Source organism: Hemitrygon akajei, chromosome 11 (assembly GCF_048418815.1).
Source record: "Hemitrygon akajei chromosome 11, sHemAka1.3, whole genome shotgun sequence".
NCBI lineage: Eukaryota > Metazoa > Chordata > Chondrichthyes > Myliobatiformes > Dasyatidae > Hemitrygon > Hemitrygon akajei.
Genome location: NC_133134.1, coordinates 146,832,956 through 146,846,500, shown reverse-complemented (window position 1 = coordinate 146,846,500; position 13,545 = coordinate 146,832,956). Strand labels below are relative to the sequence as shown.

General features: G+C 40.1%; 1 protein-coding gene across 5 annotated transcripts in view; it reads right to left on the bottom strand.

Moving 5' to 3' along the window:
• The window catches only part of ptprt (protein tyrosine phosphatase receptor type T), a 1,512,449-nt gene that overhangs the window by 267,860 nt on the left and 1,231,044 nt on the right, over positions 1–13,545 (bottom strand). For 3 of the 5 annotated variants that reach the window (XM_073061878.1, XM_073061879.1, XM_073061882.1), the window contains exons 13-14: positions 6,404–6,440; positions 5,511–5,558 (exon numbers count right to left, since the gene is read on the bottom strand). In XM_073061878.1, the coding sequence (XP_072917979.1) occupies positions 5,511–5,558; positions 6,404–6,440 (85 nt within the window). The remainder of the gene's footprint in view (positions 1–5,510; positions 5,559–6,403; positions 6,441–13,545) is intronic. The other 2 variants (XM_073061880.1, XM_073061881.1) reach the window with 1 other exon arrangement.

The window sequence follows — 13,545 nt, the reverse complement described above, 5'->3', positions numbered from 1 at the left end:
CTGGAATGTTTTTCCTGGTGGGAATGTCTCCAAGCTCATGGAAGGGATCACGAACTTCATCCAGAAGCGCATCAATGACGTTGTCCTCCAAACATTGGTCAGGGTCTAGCCAAATCAGAAACCCTTGATCAACAGTTTTGTTTGAGCTGCATTTACTGCAGGAGACAGAACTTACATTGTTGGTAACCAACAGGATCTCAGGAGAAGCAGCTACGGTCATCAAGGCAGCGAAACAACAACACAGGGACAAGATTCAGACACAACTGTCCACCAACAACACATGCAGCTTATGACAAGTTCTGCACACCATCGCAGACTTCAAAGCTAATCGCAGTGGTGCTGCCAACATCGCTGTCTCTCTCCCAGATGAGCTAAATCTGTTTTACGTTCTGTTCCATATCACCAACACTGAGCCCCAGAGGAGAGCGGCTGAAGTGACCTGCACCGTGGTCATCTCTGAGAATGAAGTATGCAGGTGTTTCCAATGAGTGGACAGTCACATGGCTGCAGGAACCAATGGCATCATGGGGCGGGTACTCAGAAAGTGCATACCACAACTGGCAGGTGTGTTTTACAGACATTTTTAAACTCTCCCTCTCCCAGTGAAGGATGCTGCACTGCTTCAAAACATCCACCATTGTTCCTGTTACTAGACCAAGGTAACAGTTACCTCAATAATAAGCAAATGCTTTGAGAGGCTGGTCAAGGACTACATCTGCAATTTGCCACCACCCACACTGGACCACCTCCAATTTACCTACTTACACAACCTATTGTCAAATGATTCAATAGCCACAGCTCTACATACTGTCCTTACACATCTGGAGAAGAAGGATGCTTATGTGAGAATGCTGTTCTTGAACTACAGTTCAGCATTCAACACCATAATTCCATCCAGGCTTGACAAGAAGCTCAGAGACCTCGGCCTTCACCCTGCCTTATGTAGCTGGATCTTGGACTTCCTGTCAGATTGCTGGTAGGTGGTAAGAGTGGGCTTCCTCACCCCTCTGACTCTCAACACCAGAGCCCCTCAGACTGTGTCCTTAGGCCCCTCCTTTACTTTCTGTATACCCATGACTGTGTCACCACGCACAGCTCCAATCTGCTAATTAAATGTGCTGATGACGCTACATTGATTGGCCTTATCTTAAATGATAATGAAGCAGCCTATAGAGAAGAAATCATCACCCTGACACAGTGGTGTCAAGAAAATAATCTCTCCCTCAATGTCACAAAAACAAAGGAGCTGGTTGTGGATTACAGGAGGAATGGAGACAGGCTAGCCCCTGTTGACAACAATGGATCTGGGGTTGAGAGGGTGAACAGTTTTAAGTTCCTCGGCACACATATCAGCAAGGTTGATACATAGTGGCTGCGTGGTGAAAAAAGCAGAACAGCGCCTCTTTTACCTCAGACGGTTGAAGAACATTGGCATGAGTCCCCAAAACCTCAGGACTTTCTACAGGGGCACAATTGAGAGCATTCTCACTGTCTGGTATGTGAACTGTACTTCCATCAATCGCAGGACTTTGCAGAGAGTGGTGTGGACAGCCCAGTGCATCTGTAGATGTGAACTTGCCACTATTCAGGACATTTACAGAGACAGGTGCATTAAAAGGGCCCGAACGATCATTGGGACCCGAGTCACCCCAACTACAAACTGCTCCAGCTGCTACCATCCGGGAAACAGTACTGGCTCCGGGACAGCTTCTTCCACCAAGCCATCAGAATGATTAATTCACGCTGATACAATTGTATTTCTATGCTATACAGGCAGTCCCAGGGTTACGTACGAGCTCCGTTCCTGAGTCCGTCTTTAAGTCGGATTTGTATGTAAGTTGGAACAAGTACATCCGGTATTACTTAGTCTCAGTTAGTCAAACGTTTGTCTTAATACATAGTATATATTTAACCTTTCTATGCATATAAAACAGTTAAGAAACGTATGCACTCCAATAATTAAACCACTGCGTTGCTTAGTAATAATTGGGGCTTTAATCAGGGCAGGGCCTTTCACATGCTCCATTATTCTCACTTTATCCGTTACCCATTAAAATTATTCCGATCGTTGACCGACTGTAGCCTAACACTTTTCCATTGACCGATGGTGTTTCATTTCTTTCCAAATGCTTTATTATTTCCACTTTATTTTCAATCACGATCGCTTCCCGTCAATGGACCAGAAACACTGCGGGCGGCGGGTCCCGAGCTCCGCTGGCTCACGACCTTCGCCGGGTCCTAAGGACCACCGCACTGAGACAAGCTAAATAAGACAAGTGGGGGCCATGCTGGGTTTGGGTATTTGATCCTCTGCAATATTCCGCGTGGGAATTTAAGCTGGAGGTGGCAGTGTTTTTTTAAAAACGAGGTCGAGTTGCGAGCTCGATATCAACCTGGCATGGATGGTACGAGAGTCACTGGATCAACATCAACCCTGCACGGGAGCGGTCTGTCACTAGATCGAACTCGGAAACCTCCATTCTCGAGCTCCGCGCTGATCTCACTGCGTCACCAGCCCATTGGAATGGGGGGGTGGGGGCAGGGTCAGGGTGAATCTTACTAAGAAAAATTTAAGCCAAATACAAAGTTAAACACTCAACACAGTGTCAATGGCAACGACTTAAAATGGTGGATGGCATTGCGATCCGACTTAAAATGGCGGACAGCATCACAATCTGACTTAAAATGGCAGACGGCGTTCTCCTTCCTTGGTTCGTAAGTACGAGTTGTCCATAAGTCAGACGTTCATAACGTGGGGTCTACCTGTATTGACTGTCCAGTTGTACATACTTTTTATTACAAATTACCATAAATTGCACATTGTACACTTAGACAGAGACATTACGTAAAGATTTTTACTCCTCTTGTATGTGAAGGATGTAGGAAATAAAGTCAATTCAATTCAATTCATCCTTGTGTGTGCTACCATATTTTATATATAGGTGGATTAGTGAAAGCCAACTCAATGTCAACATTGACTTGTATCCAATACTTTTCGCAAGAGAACTCAAAGTTAGTTGGTTGGACAATTAACACCAAAATATATTATCTTCATTCACAGATGTATATTACACTTAGCCACTTTCAAACAATTTAATTGGCTAGAAGTTGAAAGCTATCTGTTTTGGTGTATAAAACAATAATTTCTCCATGTGTCAACAAATATTTTGTTCGATCACTAACCACAGGGAACTGTAGAAGCTAAGATTCAAAGCATTCTGGATTATTGAAAGAGGCTGTCAACATCTCTGAATATTTAGGCAACACACACAAAATGCTGGAGGACATCAGCAGGCCAGGCAGCATCTGTGGAAAGGAGGGAAGGAACAGTCGACTTTTCAGGCCAAAACTTTCATCAGGAGTCCTGAAGAAGGGTCTCGGCCCAAATCATCAACTGTTTACTCTTTTCCACAGACACTACCTGGCCTGCTGAGTTCCCTACAGCATTTTGTGTGTGTTGCTTGGATTTCCAGAATCTGAAGGTTTTCTTTGTCTCTTAATATCTATCCAGGGCCCGACATACTGATGTAGTTATAAGAAGGTATGACAGCAGCTATATTACACTCGGAGCTTGAGGAGACTTGATATGTCACCAAAGTCTAGCGAGTTTCTACAGATGTACCGTGGAGAGCATCCTAACTGATTGCATCACTGTCTGTATGGAGGGGCCACTGCACAGGATTGGAAAAAGCTGCAAAAGAGCTCCATCATGGGCACCAGCCTCCCCCGCATTGAGGACATCTTTAAAAGACAATGTCTCAAAAAGGCTGCATCCATTTTTAAGGACCCCCATCACACAGGATATGCCCTCTTCCCATTGCTACCATCGGTACAGGAGCCCAAAGAAACACACTCAGCATTTTAGAAAAAGCTTCTTTTCCATCATGAAACCATGTACACTACTTATTTAAAGCTATGTATATATATTCTTATTGTAATTGTAGTTTTAAATTTTTTATAGCACTGTACTTATGCCGCAAAACAACAAATTACACAACATATGCGAATGATATTAAAGCTGATTGTGATTCTGAATTTAAGGACCTTGAGCACTACATGAAGACCAACCAGATCATCCTGGGGGTGGGCTGCAGGGATGAGTGAAGGATGAGAAGAGATTTCGGGTGACAGATGAAGGTTGAGGGTCAGAATTTTAGGTCAAAGTTAAATTAACAGGAACAGGATAAGGAATTAGGATTGGTGAACATGTCAGGTTGAGGACAAATTCTGGCAGGGAGTCCAGGCGAAAGATTAACTGCAAGGATCATTGTGGACTGTGGACTGGGGGATGTAGGGGAGCTGGTAGAGATTAGCAACTGGGGAAGGGTGGGATTTGGTTGCTGGAAAGGAAACTATAACTGAGGAATATAAAAATGTTGGTGTTCCCAAATGGCAGATTGGTTGGGTCAGGCCATACTGAGTTAGGAGTTTGACTGGGGGATGTTTATGCGAGGACTGTGAGTTTCATTAATGATTGTGGTTACGTTTGGGGCCAGAAGAAAATTTAATGGAGAGGTGCGCAAGTAAAATCCATAAATGGGACCAAACTATGGAGGGTTCTGAATATGGGACTTGGGCAGTTTCCTTTCAGCACCACAGGCCCAGTCTGAGTACTCTGTTCTTGGCAGAATGAAAATCCTGGAACTAATAAGTGTAAAGGACAAATTTCTTCCACATTCTAGCATCACACAGACATGGAGAACTTGCAATGAAAATCATAATTTTTTATAAATTCCTAATTGCCATTGTGTTTCATCTTGCATTGAAACAGAATCATGTAGTTGACAAAAAAAAACACTGTGCTGGATGTTCCAATAAATAATGGAGGGATGTTATAAGCATTACGCAATAGAAGTAGATGTCAAGCAAAACATTAAAATTGGTCACCAGAAAACTGCTCTGGAAAAGCTGATATACATACCAAAGTCACTAAAATGCATAAGGCTTTTGTAAAGTTTGCACATTATCTATCAGCAAACCTATACTTTCCTAATTTTCACCCCTTGTGACTCTCTGTAGAGACCTGCACACTGTGAGTCCCTGCACCTCACCAGAGATTTATTGTTTGTCTACAAACTTAAGTGCTGAATATGCACTGAGGATGAACTATGGAAATGTTTCCACCCAAAAACATACATTTTCTATTAAGCTAAATGTGTTGGGTTCCTACCACTCTCTACTCCTAATCAAACCCATGCACCTCCCAACCATCCCTTCATTATTCAATGGGGCTAAAACCCCGTGTGTTATTTCTAACTGTTAGCTAAACTTGTGCTGGGCAGCAGTTGAATTTGACTCTTCCTTGATCTGCTATGGTTCACTACCATACTGTCCAAGGCAATTATCTGCTGATGTGTTCAAACAACTTACATGTGTAGATCAAAATGCTTAATAGAAAACATTCTCCAAATCTAAAAGAAAGCAAATTATTCTGCAGGTATTATTTGAAACAACAGTTTACACAGGGTTGGAGAGGAATTAACATTTCTGACTTGACATTAGATAATCACCTGCACTTGGGATGACAAGAATGTACGGTGTAGTGATCTGTATCCTACCTATTACCGTTAAGACAAGGGGAAAGTTCCAGGTCAGCATGCATAAGAAAAAAAAAAGAAAGTAGAAAGTCTACCAAGAAAAAATATCCTTTGATAATTTCTCATAGCCCCCATTCTATAAAAATCAAACTGGAATACCCAACAGAAATGAATAATTACTTCAGATTAAAGCTTTAATGACACCTCTGCTACTAATTTTAATTTCAATAGAATAAATTATGATACTTGGCTTTAATGCAAATGTAGCTCTATTACTTTGCCTTCATTTTGCTTAATAATGTGTCAATACAATGTTCCACGTCTAAAGAGAGAAAAGTGACATTCACAAAATGGGAAAAAAATTAAATAATTTGTGCACTGTAAAAATGGCCAAAGCAAGAAATGGTAGCTGAAAAGAATTGAATAGGCTTCTATTTGCATTTCACTTCTTTTAATGCAACTATAATGATAATGATGTCTACAAAGAGTAAAGAGCTTCATGTTCAGAAATGAATTTTCAATATATGGATGTAGGTTTCTAAATTTCAAGACAAATTCAACTCAGAATGCTTAATCATGCACAGAAATGACAATGCAATGACTGCATAATGCAGCACTTCACAAATTAAGACCAAAATAGATAGCCATATAAAATGAACCATAAAAGGTGAGGTCGCCATGCAAAGCATCAGCAAAATAAACTCATGCAAAACACAAGCAGTTCATTTCTGTAAACAAATCAATCAAGCATCAATCAAGAAGTTCTATCTCTATAAATCCTTCAAATAATATAGGAAGGTATAATTTATTTTTGTTGCATGTGATACTGGTTTTGGACAATGCAAACAAAGAAAGAAATTCCATACCTTTTGTTGCCAGTCTTAAACAGCTGATTTTAGTCTCCTATGAAGAATAAGAAAAAAAATACATCATTGTTATGTTAATAGTGTTAGCTGAATCTAAACTTCCTTGCCTCTTCACTTCTCTTTTCTTCTTTAAAGAGTTTGCTTAAACTTATTTCTTTAACCAAACTTTCCGTCAGCTGACTTAATATGTCAATATATGTGTAGATGTTGCATTTTGTTGATAATGCTTGTAAGTTGTAACTGGGTTACAGGTTGGAAGAAAGGATAAGATGAAATTCTACCAGAAGCTATTCAGCCCATTGAACCCATGCCCTATAAACTTTCGGGCTGAGACCCTTCATTGGATCCTGATGAAGGGTCTCAGCTCGAAACATCAACTGTTCACACTGTTCACTCTGTTCCATAGTTGCTGCTTGGCCAGCCTCTTGTGTGTATTGCTTTGGATTTCCAGCATCTGCAGTTTTTCTCATCTTTGCGTCCCTATAATCTTTTTGGTGGTAGAAGCTAAGGACAACTGCTCTTAACAATTCTGTAAACTAATTTGGCCTACCTACCTTGTTGGATCATTCATTATAAATCTGAATACAATGTGCATGATCTACTTGTGAAACCCTGTCAATACTTGGTTTAATCAGCCATATGGAGTTATAAGATTGATTCCATCTTTGATATTTCATCTCTCTTCCTCTGAAAGTATCTTAGCAAATCTGTACCATCCAGCAATTTCACTGAACATGTTTCATTGCAAATATTGTCATGCTAAAACATATTTTTATCTTTTATCCGTAAAATTCAATTTTAATAATTTATATCAATTAAATCAAAATACATACATTTTATTTACAGACTTAGTAGTATCTAATTAACTGGGTATTGATTTACATATTTTTTCGTTAAGCACATTGCAGGTATGTTGAATTCTTTTTAATACCCTTTGTTAGCATTTAGCAATTCCAGATGAGGCATTATATTAGCAAAATAAAGTTCTCATGAAATGCTACTGTCAGAATCCCTGGAAATCATTCCAGTGTTACATTTTTTATGAATTCCCCCTTCAGTCATTTTTGTGACATTTTTGAATAAGACTGACAATGTAATTCGATTTCTGCCCATTTATAGCCAGGTTAAGTGAACTGAATTAAAACTGTCCAACTTCATGGAAGTTGAGATGCTGAAAGATGACTTGAAAGATTTTCATTCCATCAAACAAATGTGAAATGAAACCGCATTATTAAGAGTGAAACCCATTTACTACTTCTAATCCCCTGAGTAAAGAATGTAAAATTTATATTGCGCTTTGACTGTTTCTAAATTTTTAGTGAATAGCCAGCATTATGTATGTATGGGATAATTTATCTATGGACTAATACAGATGACTGTTTGGAGAATTGCAATAGATTATAAATATATAGAAATCAAAGGGAAGCAAAAGTCCCCAAATGTTTAGCCTAGGAGTCAAGGCATAACTTACAGTCTCCGATGATCAGTAGAACTGGCAAGAACCCAATGCCTCAGTACACAGTAAATTATGAAAACATGGTTTGGTTATTTAGATATGTTAATTAAGACAATAAATTCTGTTGAAGGATATTCTTTACAAAATAAAGCAGGTTCCCTCAGAATTCAGCTTTGGATTTTGATGTCATGTTTTACACAGGAGTTCTTTACACAGCTGTTAGGGGCAATGTTCCCTCTAACTTGTAATAATGAGTGTGCACAAAAATCTTGTGCTGTGTAATTTTTTGACTAGTGACAACAAAATGTGCGCACAGAATTTTTAAGTGGAAGTAAACCCGATAATAAACTACCAAATCCTGTTTGTTGTTCATTGTTTATAAGAAATAAAATAATTATCAGTAAGAACTTTTATCTCCACTGGGTTTGATAGTTTTCGCTCTTGCTCATCGGCTTTCTTACAAAGCATACAGAGCAGGCCTGTAGCAGGTAACGAAAGAATTTCTTGCCAGAGCTTTTGCACACCATCCATCTGTGATTTGCTTGCTAAATGATGCTTTAAAGAGTCAAGTTTCCAAATATCACTCCACTTCTTCCCACTTGCAAATCCTCCAGCAACTTTTGTATCATGACAATACATACAGGTAACACCAGTTTCTGTATTGTACATAAATATTTCTCGTAGCTGCACGTTCCTGACCTCATGAGCTTTCAGTGTAGTAGTTTCTACTGTTTCATTAAGCCATTCTGCTTTAAATGAAGTTCTTTTGCGCTTCACACCCTTTGCTTCTTTGGAATTCAACATAGCGATCAATAATTTCTTCAATAAAAACAGTATGAATAAATCAGTTCTAAAATCTGCAGACAAGTGATTGTAAACTCGACGTTGTCAACACTGTCCCCATCAGAAACCGGAATAGGAAATGCGGTTATGTACAACCCAATGAGGTAGAGGGTGACAGCCTTTTGTACGCAGTTTAAATTCCTTTGTGTGCTAGTAGCAAAAGATGTGTACACACACACACACACACACACACACACACACACACACACACACACACACACACACACACACACACACACACACACACACACACACACACACACACACACACACACACACACACCTCAGAGGGAATTTTGGTCAGGGGTGTTGTTAATTACTCACTATCATCTCTGTGTCAGATCAATTCTGACATTCCTGCAGAACCCTTTCTCCCCACCTCCTGAAACTGACCATAGCAGCTGAGCCCCTACTATGATCCATGAGATAAGTGACTTCAGGGCAGAATTTAATCTGGGTCAGTTCTTTTTAAAACCCCCATTTATAATTCTAATTTTTTTTCTTGTGTAGTTTTGGGTAGAATAGCCAGTCAGCTAAACTCTAGCAAAACTTTCTTTCATGCTTTGAAGGACATGGAAATTCCCGATGCTTTGATTAATGTTCCAAAATAATTATGCCTGAAATTCTGACATCAAATAATTTGTTTATTCAAACCGAACCAGGGTTCCTGCTGCTTCCTGACTTTTATTACAGTGTTGATATTAAATTTTGCTTAAAAACAGTTATTAATTGTCAGGCAATTTTATAATAAATCATTTGATGAAGGAAGAGAAAAATATTTCAAAGGAAGAAAATGAAGAGAGGAAATGAGAAATTAGTTTATGAAATGGACATCTGTTTTGTTCTCAGTCTATCCTCTATCCTGCTTCAGATGAAAGCTAGTGAGAGGAATACAAAATTATAAGCTGTCAAGTTGACTTTTCCACACTGTGTTTTATTCTAAACAGTATCAAGGTAAGTCTTATTGTTTAATTACTTTTTACAAATGCAATATATCACGCTTGGTTATTTTACAAGCCTGTCTAAATTAAGAAATTAAAATTACATGCTGGTATCTCTGCATCTTGATTGTTCCACACAATTCCAAGGCCTAAAAGCTCTGAGAATTGTCCAGCTTTACACAAAGTATCCTTTTCATCTTAGTCATGTGACATCATGTAAGAGGATGGGCCTATTATAACTTTTTAAAAAATATGTCACATTGGAATCTACAGGGTGGAAAAGCAATGTCATTGTGATTTGGGATATACTTATATTTAACTTTACAAATTGCAGCACTGGATTGAAGGATAAGCGATGGATACCATTATACAAATTCTCAAAGACTTAAAAGGCCATCATGTGCATGATTTCATTCACATAGGGACAAGCAACTTTGCTCAAAATAGAATGGTTTATGAGGTAATGGTTAAGGCATTACATAAAATTTGAAGGACATATGAGTTGTATTATTTTAACCCTCACTCCTGTTGATTTTCTGTTGTTTTTCCAGCTCAAGGCTAGAGAAATACCAACTATGTCAATAAGATGAAAGAGATGATTGTGGACTTCAAGGTAAGACAAGGGAACATGAAACAATCCTCATAAACGGATCAGAAGTGGAGAGAGTGAGCAATTTCAAGTTCCTGGGTATTCTGAGGATCTAACCTGGTCCCAACTATTTGATGCAGCTATAAACAAGGCAAGACAGCAGTTACATTTCATTAGGATTTTGAAGGAATTTGGTTTGTCAACTAAAACTCTCAAAAACTTCTATAGATAGACCATGGAGAGCATTCTGACAGGCTACATCACTGCCTAGTATGGGGGGGGGGGGGGGAGGGCTACTGCACAGGCCCAAAGGAAGCTGCAGCGATTTAAATATAGTCAGCTCCATCTTGGGTACTAGCCCACAAAGTACCCAGGTCACCTTCAAGGAGCGGTGTCTCAGAAAGGCAGCGTCCATTATTAAGGACCCCCATGCTTTCTTCTCACTGTTACCATCAGGCAGGAGGTACAGAAGACTGAAGGCACACACTCAATGATTCAGGAACAGATCTGCTATCCAGTTTCTAAATGGACATTGAACTCATGTATACTAACTCACTTTTTAAATATGTATTATATTATATATTATTTTTGTTTTTGCACTATTTTAATCTATTCAACATACATATTTATACTTATTGTAATTATCTCTATATTATCATGTATTGCATTGAACTGCTGCTGCTAAGTTAGCAAGTCTCACAACACCTGCTGGTGATAATGGATCTGATTCTATGTTTAGTAAATATATTGCTGTAACTCTCAGTTGTTGCTGTTGTAGTTCCTCTCTGCATCTTGTGATGTATTGGGCAGCACCCTAGTCATTTCTTTTGCTAGAATATGAACACAACGTTGGAAGAACTCAGCAGGTCAGGCAGCATCCGTGAGAAAAGAGTAGTCAACGTTTCGGGCTGAGACCCTTCATCAGGAATGGGGGGGGGGGGGGAAGAGAGGACCAAAGCCCAGTAATAGAGATAGGGGAGGGGGTAGGGCCTAGAGGCACCAGGTGGAAAACCAATCAGAGGAAAGATAAAGGGGGAGGGGGAGGGGATAAGCATGAAAGAACTGTAGAGATGAAGAAGCAGAAAGTTGAAAAGGGAGTGAGGCAGAGAGGGACCTGGGATAGGGGAAGGGGGAGGGGGAGGGTGTGGTGAACTATATATACCTGTCTGGACTGCTCCTGTGGCTCCTCCCACAGACCCCTGTATAAAGGTGATTGAGGCCTGTGCCCGGCCTCATTCTCCAGGATGTAGTGTTGTTCATTCTTCCAGTCAATAAAAGCCGATATCTCACTTCTTACGTCTCAGAGTGAGTTATTGATGGTGCATGAGAGGGAATTACCGGAAATTGGAGCATTCAATGTTCATACCACCAGGCTGGAGGCTACCCAGACAGTAGATGAGGTGTTGCTCCTCCAACCTGAGTTTGGCCTCATCATGGCGGTAGAGGAGGCCATGTATGGACATATCCGAATGGGAATGAGAGGCAGAGTTGAAGTGGGTGGCAACCGGGAGGATTTCTTTTGCTAGCTTGGTGCTCAACTCGGCACAGATGCAAAGCGAGTAAGGAGCCAGTCGAATTAGAACCTGGGACCTCACACCTCGATGTCAGGTGTGGATGCCACTACACCACTGGCCTAACTCTCAGCTTTCTCAGGAAACTGCCATGACACTCAACTTCTTTTCCTCTCTTTTAAAGTTAATGCTTTACTGATTGGTGTGTGTAATGCATTATATACATGAAACAGAGACTTGCATGCTTTATAAAGTGAATAACGTTTACAACATGTTGAGAATAAAAGAAATGCTGGTTAATAGTTGTACATCTTCTAATATGAAAATATTTCTCTCTGGACGGATGAGTCAAATGTTACACTGCTTAGCAGCAGAGTAACACTGTCACAAGCAGTTTGCCAGCTTAAAGCTTTAACATGCAAAACGTTTAATTCTTAGATCTTGGAAATAAAGCATTAATATTTTGGAAGTAGATATGTTGAGCCTCAATGCATCCATGAAAATATTGCAAATTGGCAACAAATTCTTCTTAGGGACTGATGATGGACAATTGTGACTACTTGGCCAGTCAGGAAGCTTAAGGAAGCTCCCAAGAAGCAAGGTTTGCAGAGACATTTAAAACACACTTGGCTAAACCACCGAACAACTCTGCAATCTACCACATGGCATAGAGCTGCAAAATTCTTGATGAAGAGATTAAAATCACATTTGAGCCTTGTTCAATCAAAATTGGCTTCTAGTGTTGAACAGAAGCAGTTGTGTCAAAATCAATATGAATCAGAAAGGAGTGGAAGCTGAAAAATCACATGTGGCCTTAACTGCCAATGGATTTCTTTGGCCACTGGCACTATCAAACTGAAATAGACTCCATCAAATATCAGGCATAGACATTGATTGAGTGTCCTTGATCAAGTCAATGAGGGATAAATCTAAGAACATGGAAGGTAGAGTTACTTACCTTTGTCCAAGAGACTCCAGAGACCAATAGCTATTGGTTGCACGTCTACTACAGCAAGCTCTTAAATATAGAACTTTGGACTTAAACAGTTGACTGTTTACTAAAAATATGAGTTACTGCTCATTTTATATTGTCTAATGACTGTTACTTACATATATTAACTTGTTACTTACCATTTTCCTGCTGAGTAAGCTGTAAGCAGAATGCTTTTAGCTGAAATTCATTTTTACTGGGCATCTTTGGAAATGTGGCTCATTAGTCCCTCAGAGCCACTGGTCTCCGTGGCGAGAAATCCACCTTTTTTCAGGCTCCGTAAGGTCTATACACCTTGGTCTTGCCAAACCCGTGAGGTTGGGATGTCTGGCCAACTCAAACCCAGGCCGTGTGTGAATGCTGTGTGATTTGCTGCCCCCCTGCGATTGCCATTGGCAAGAAATAACAGATTGTACACTGCATACAATTATAAGGGAAGTATACTTATGAATGCTAACTTAACCAAGGAGTTATTAAAGAAAAGAAAAAAATATCCAATAAGGTCCCTTTATGATTAACCAGTCAAATGTGCACATAAGTTGGAGCACATCTAGCACTTGTCTGTAACTCACCACCTTCTCAACGTCGCTCAAAATCCATCTCGAACAAACGGGTCGCACACAGGAGTATTGGTCCTTCCTCTTTGAAGTCATTCAGCTGCACAAAGCTCCTTGTGCAACAGGGACAGCATCCTCAGCCATCTTCCTTCCTGTCTTCTCCTGGCTCCCGCCAAAAAAGACCTCGACCCACACCAGTATCCCACACAAACCTCTCTGCCCAACGTTCTCTAGAATCTTCTCCCAATTCCACC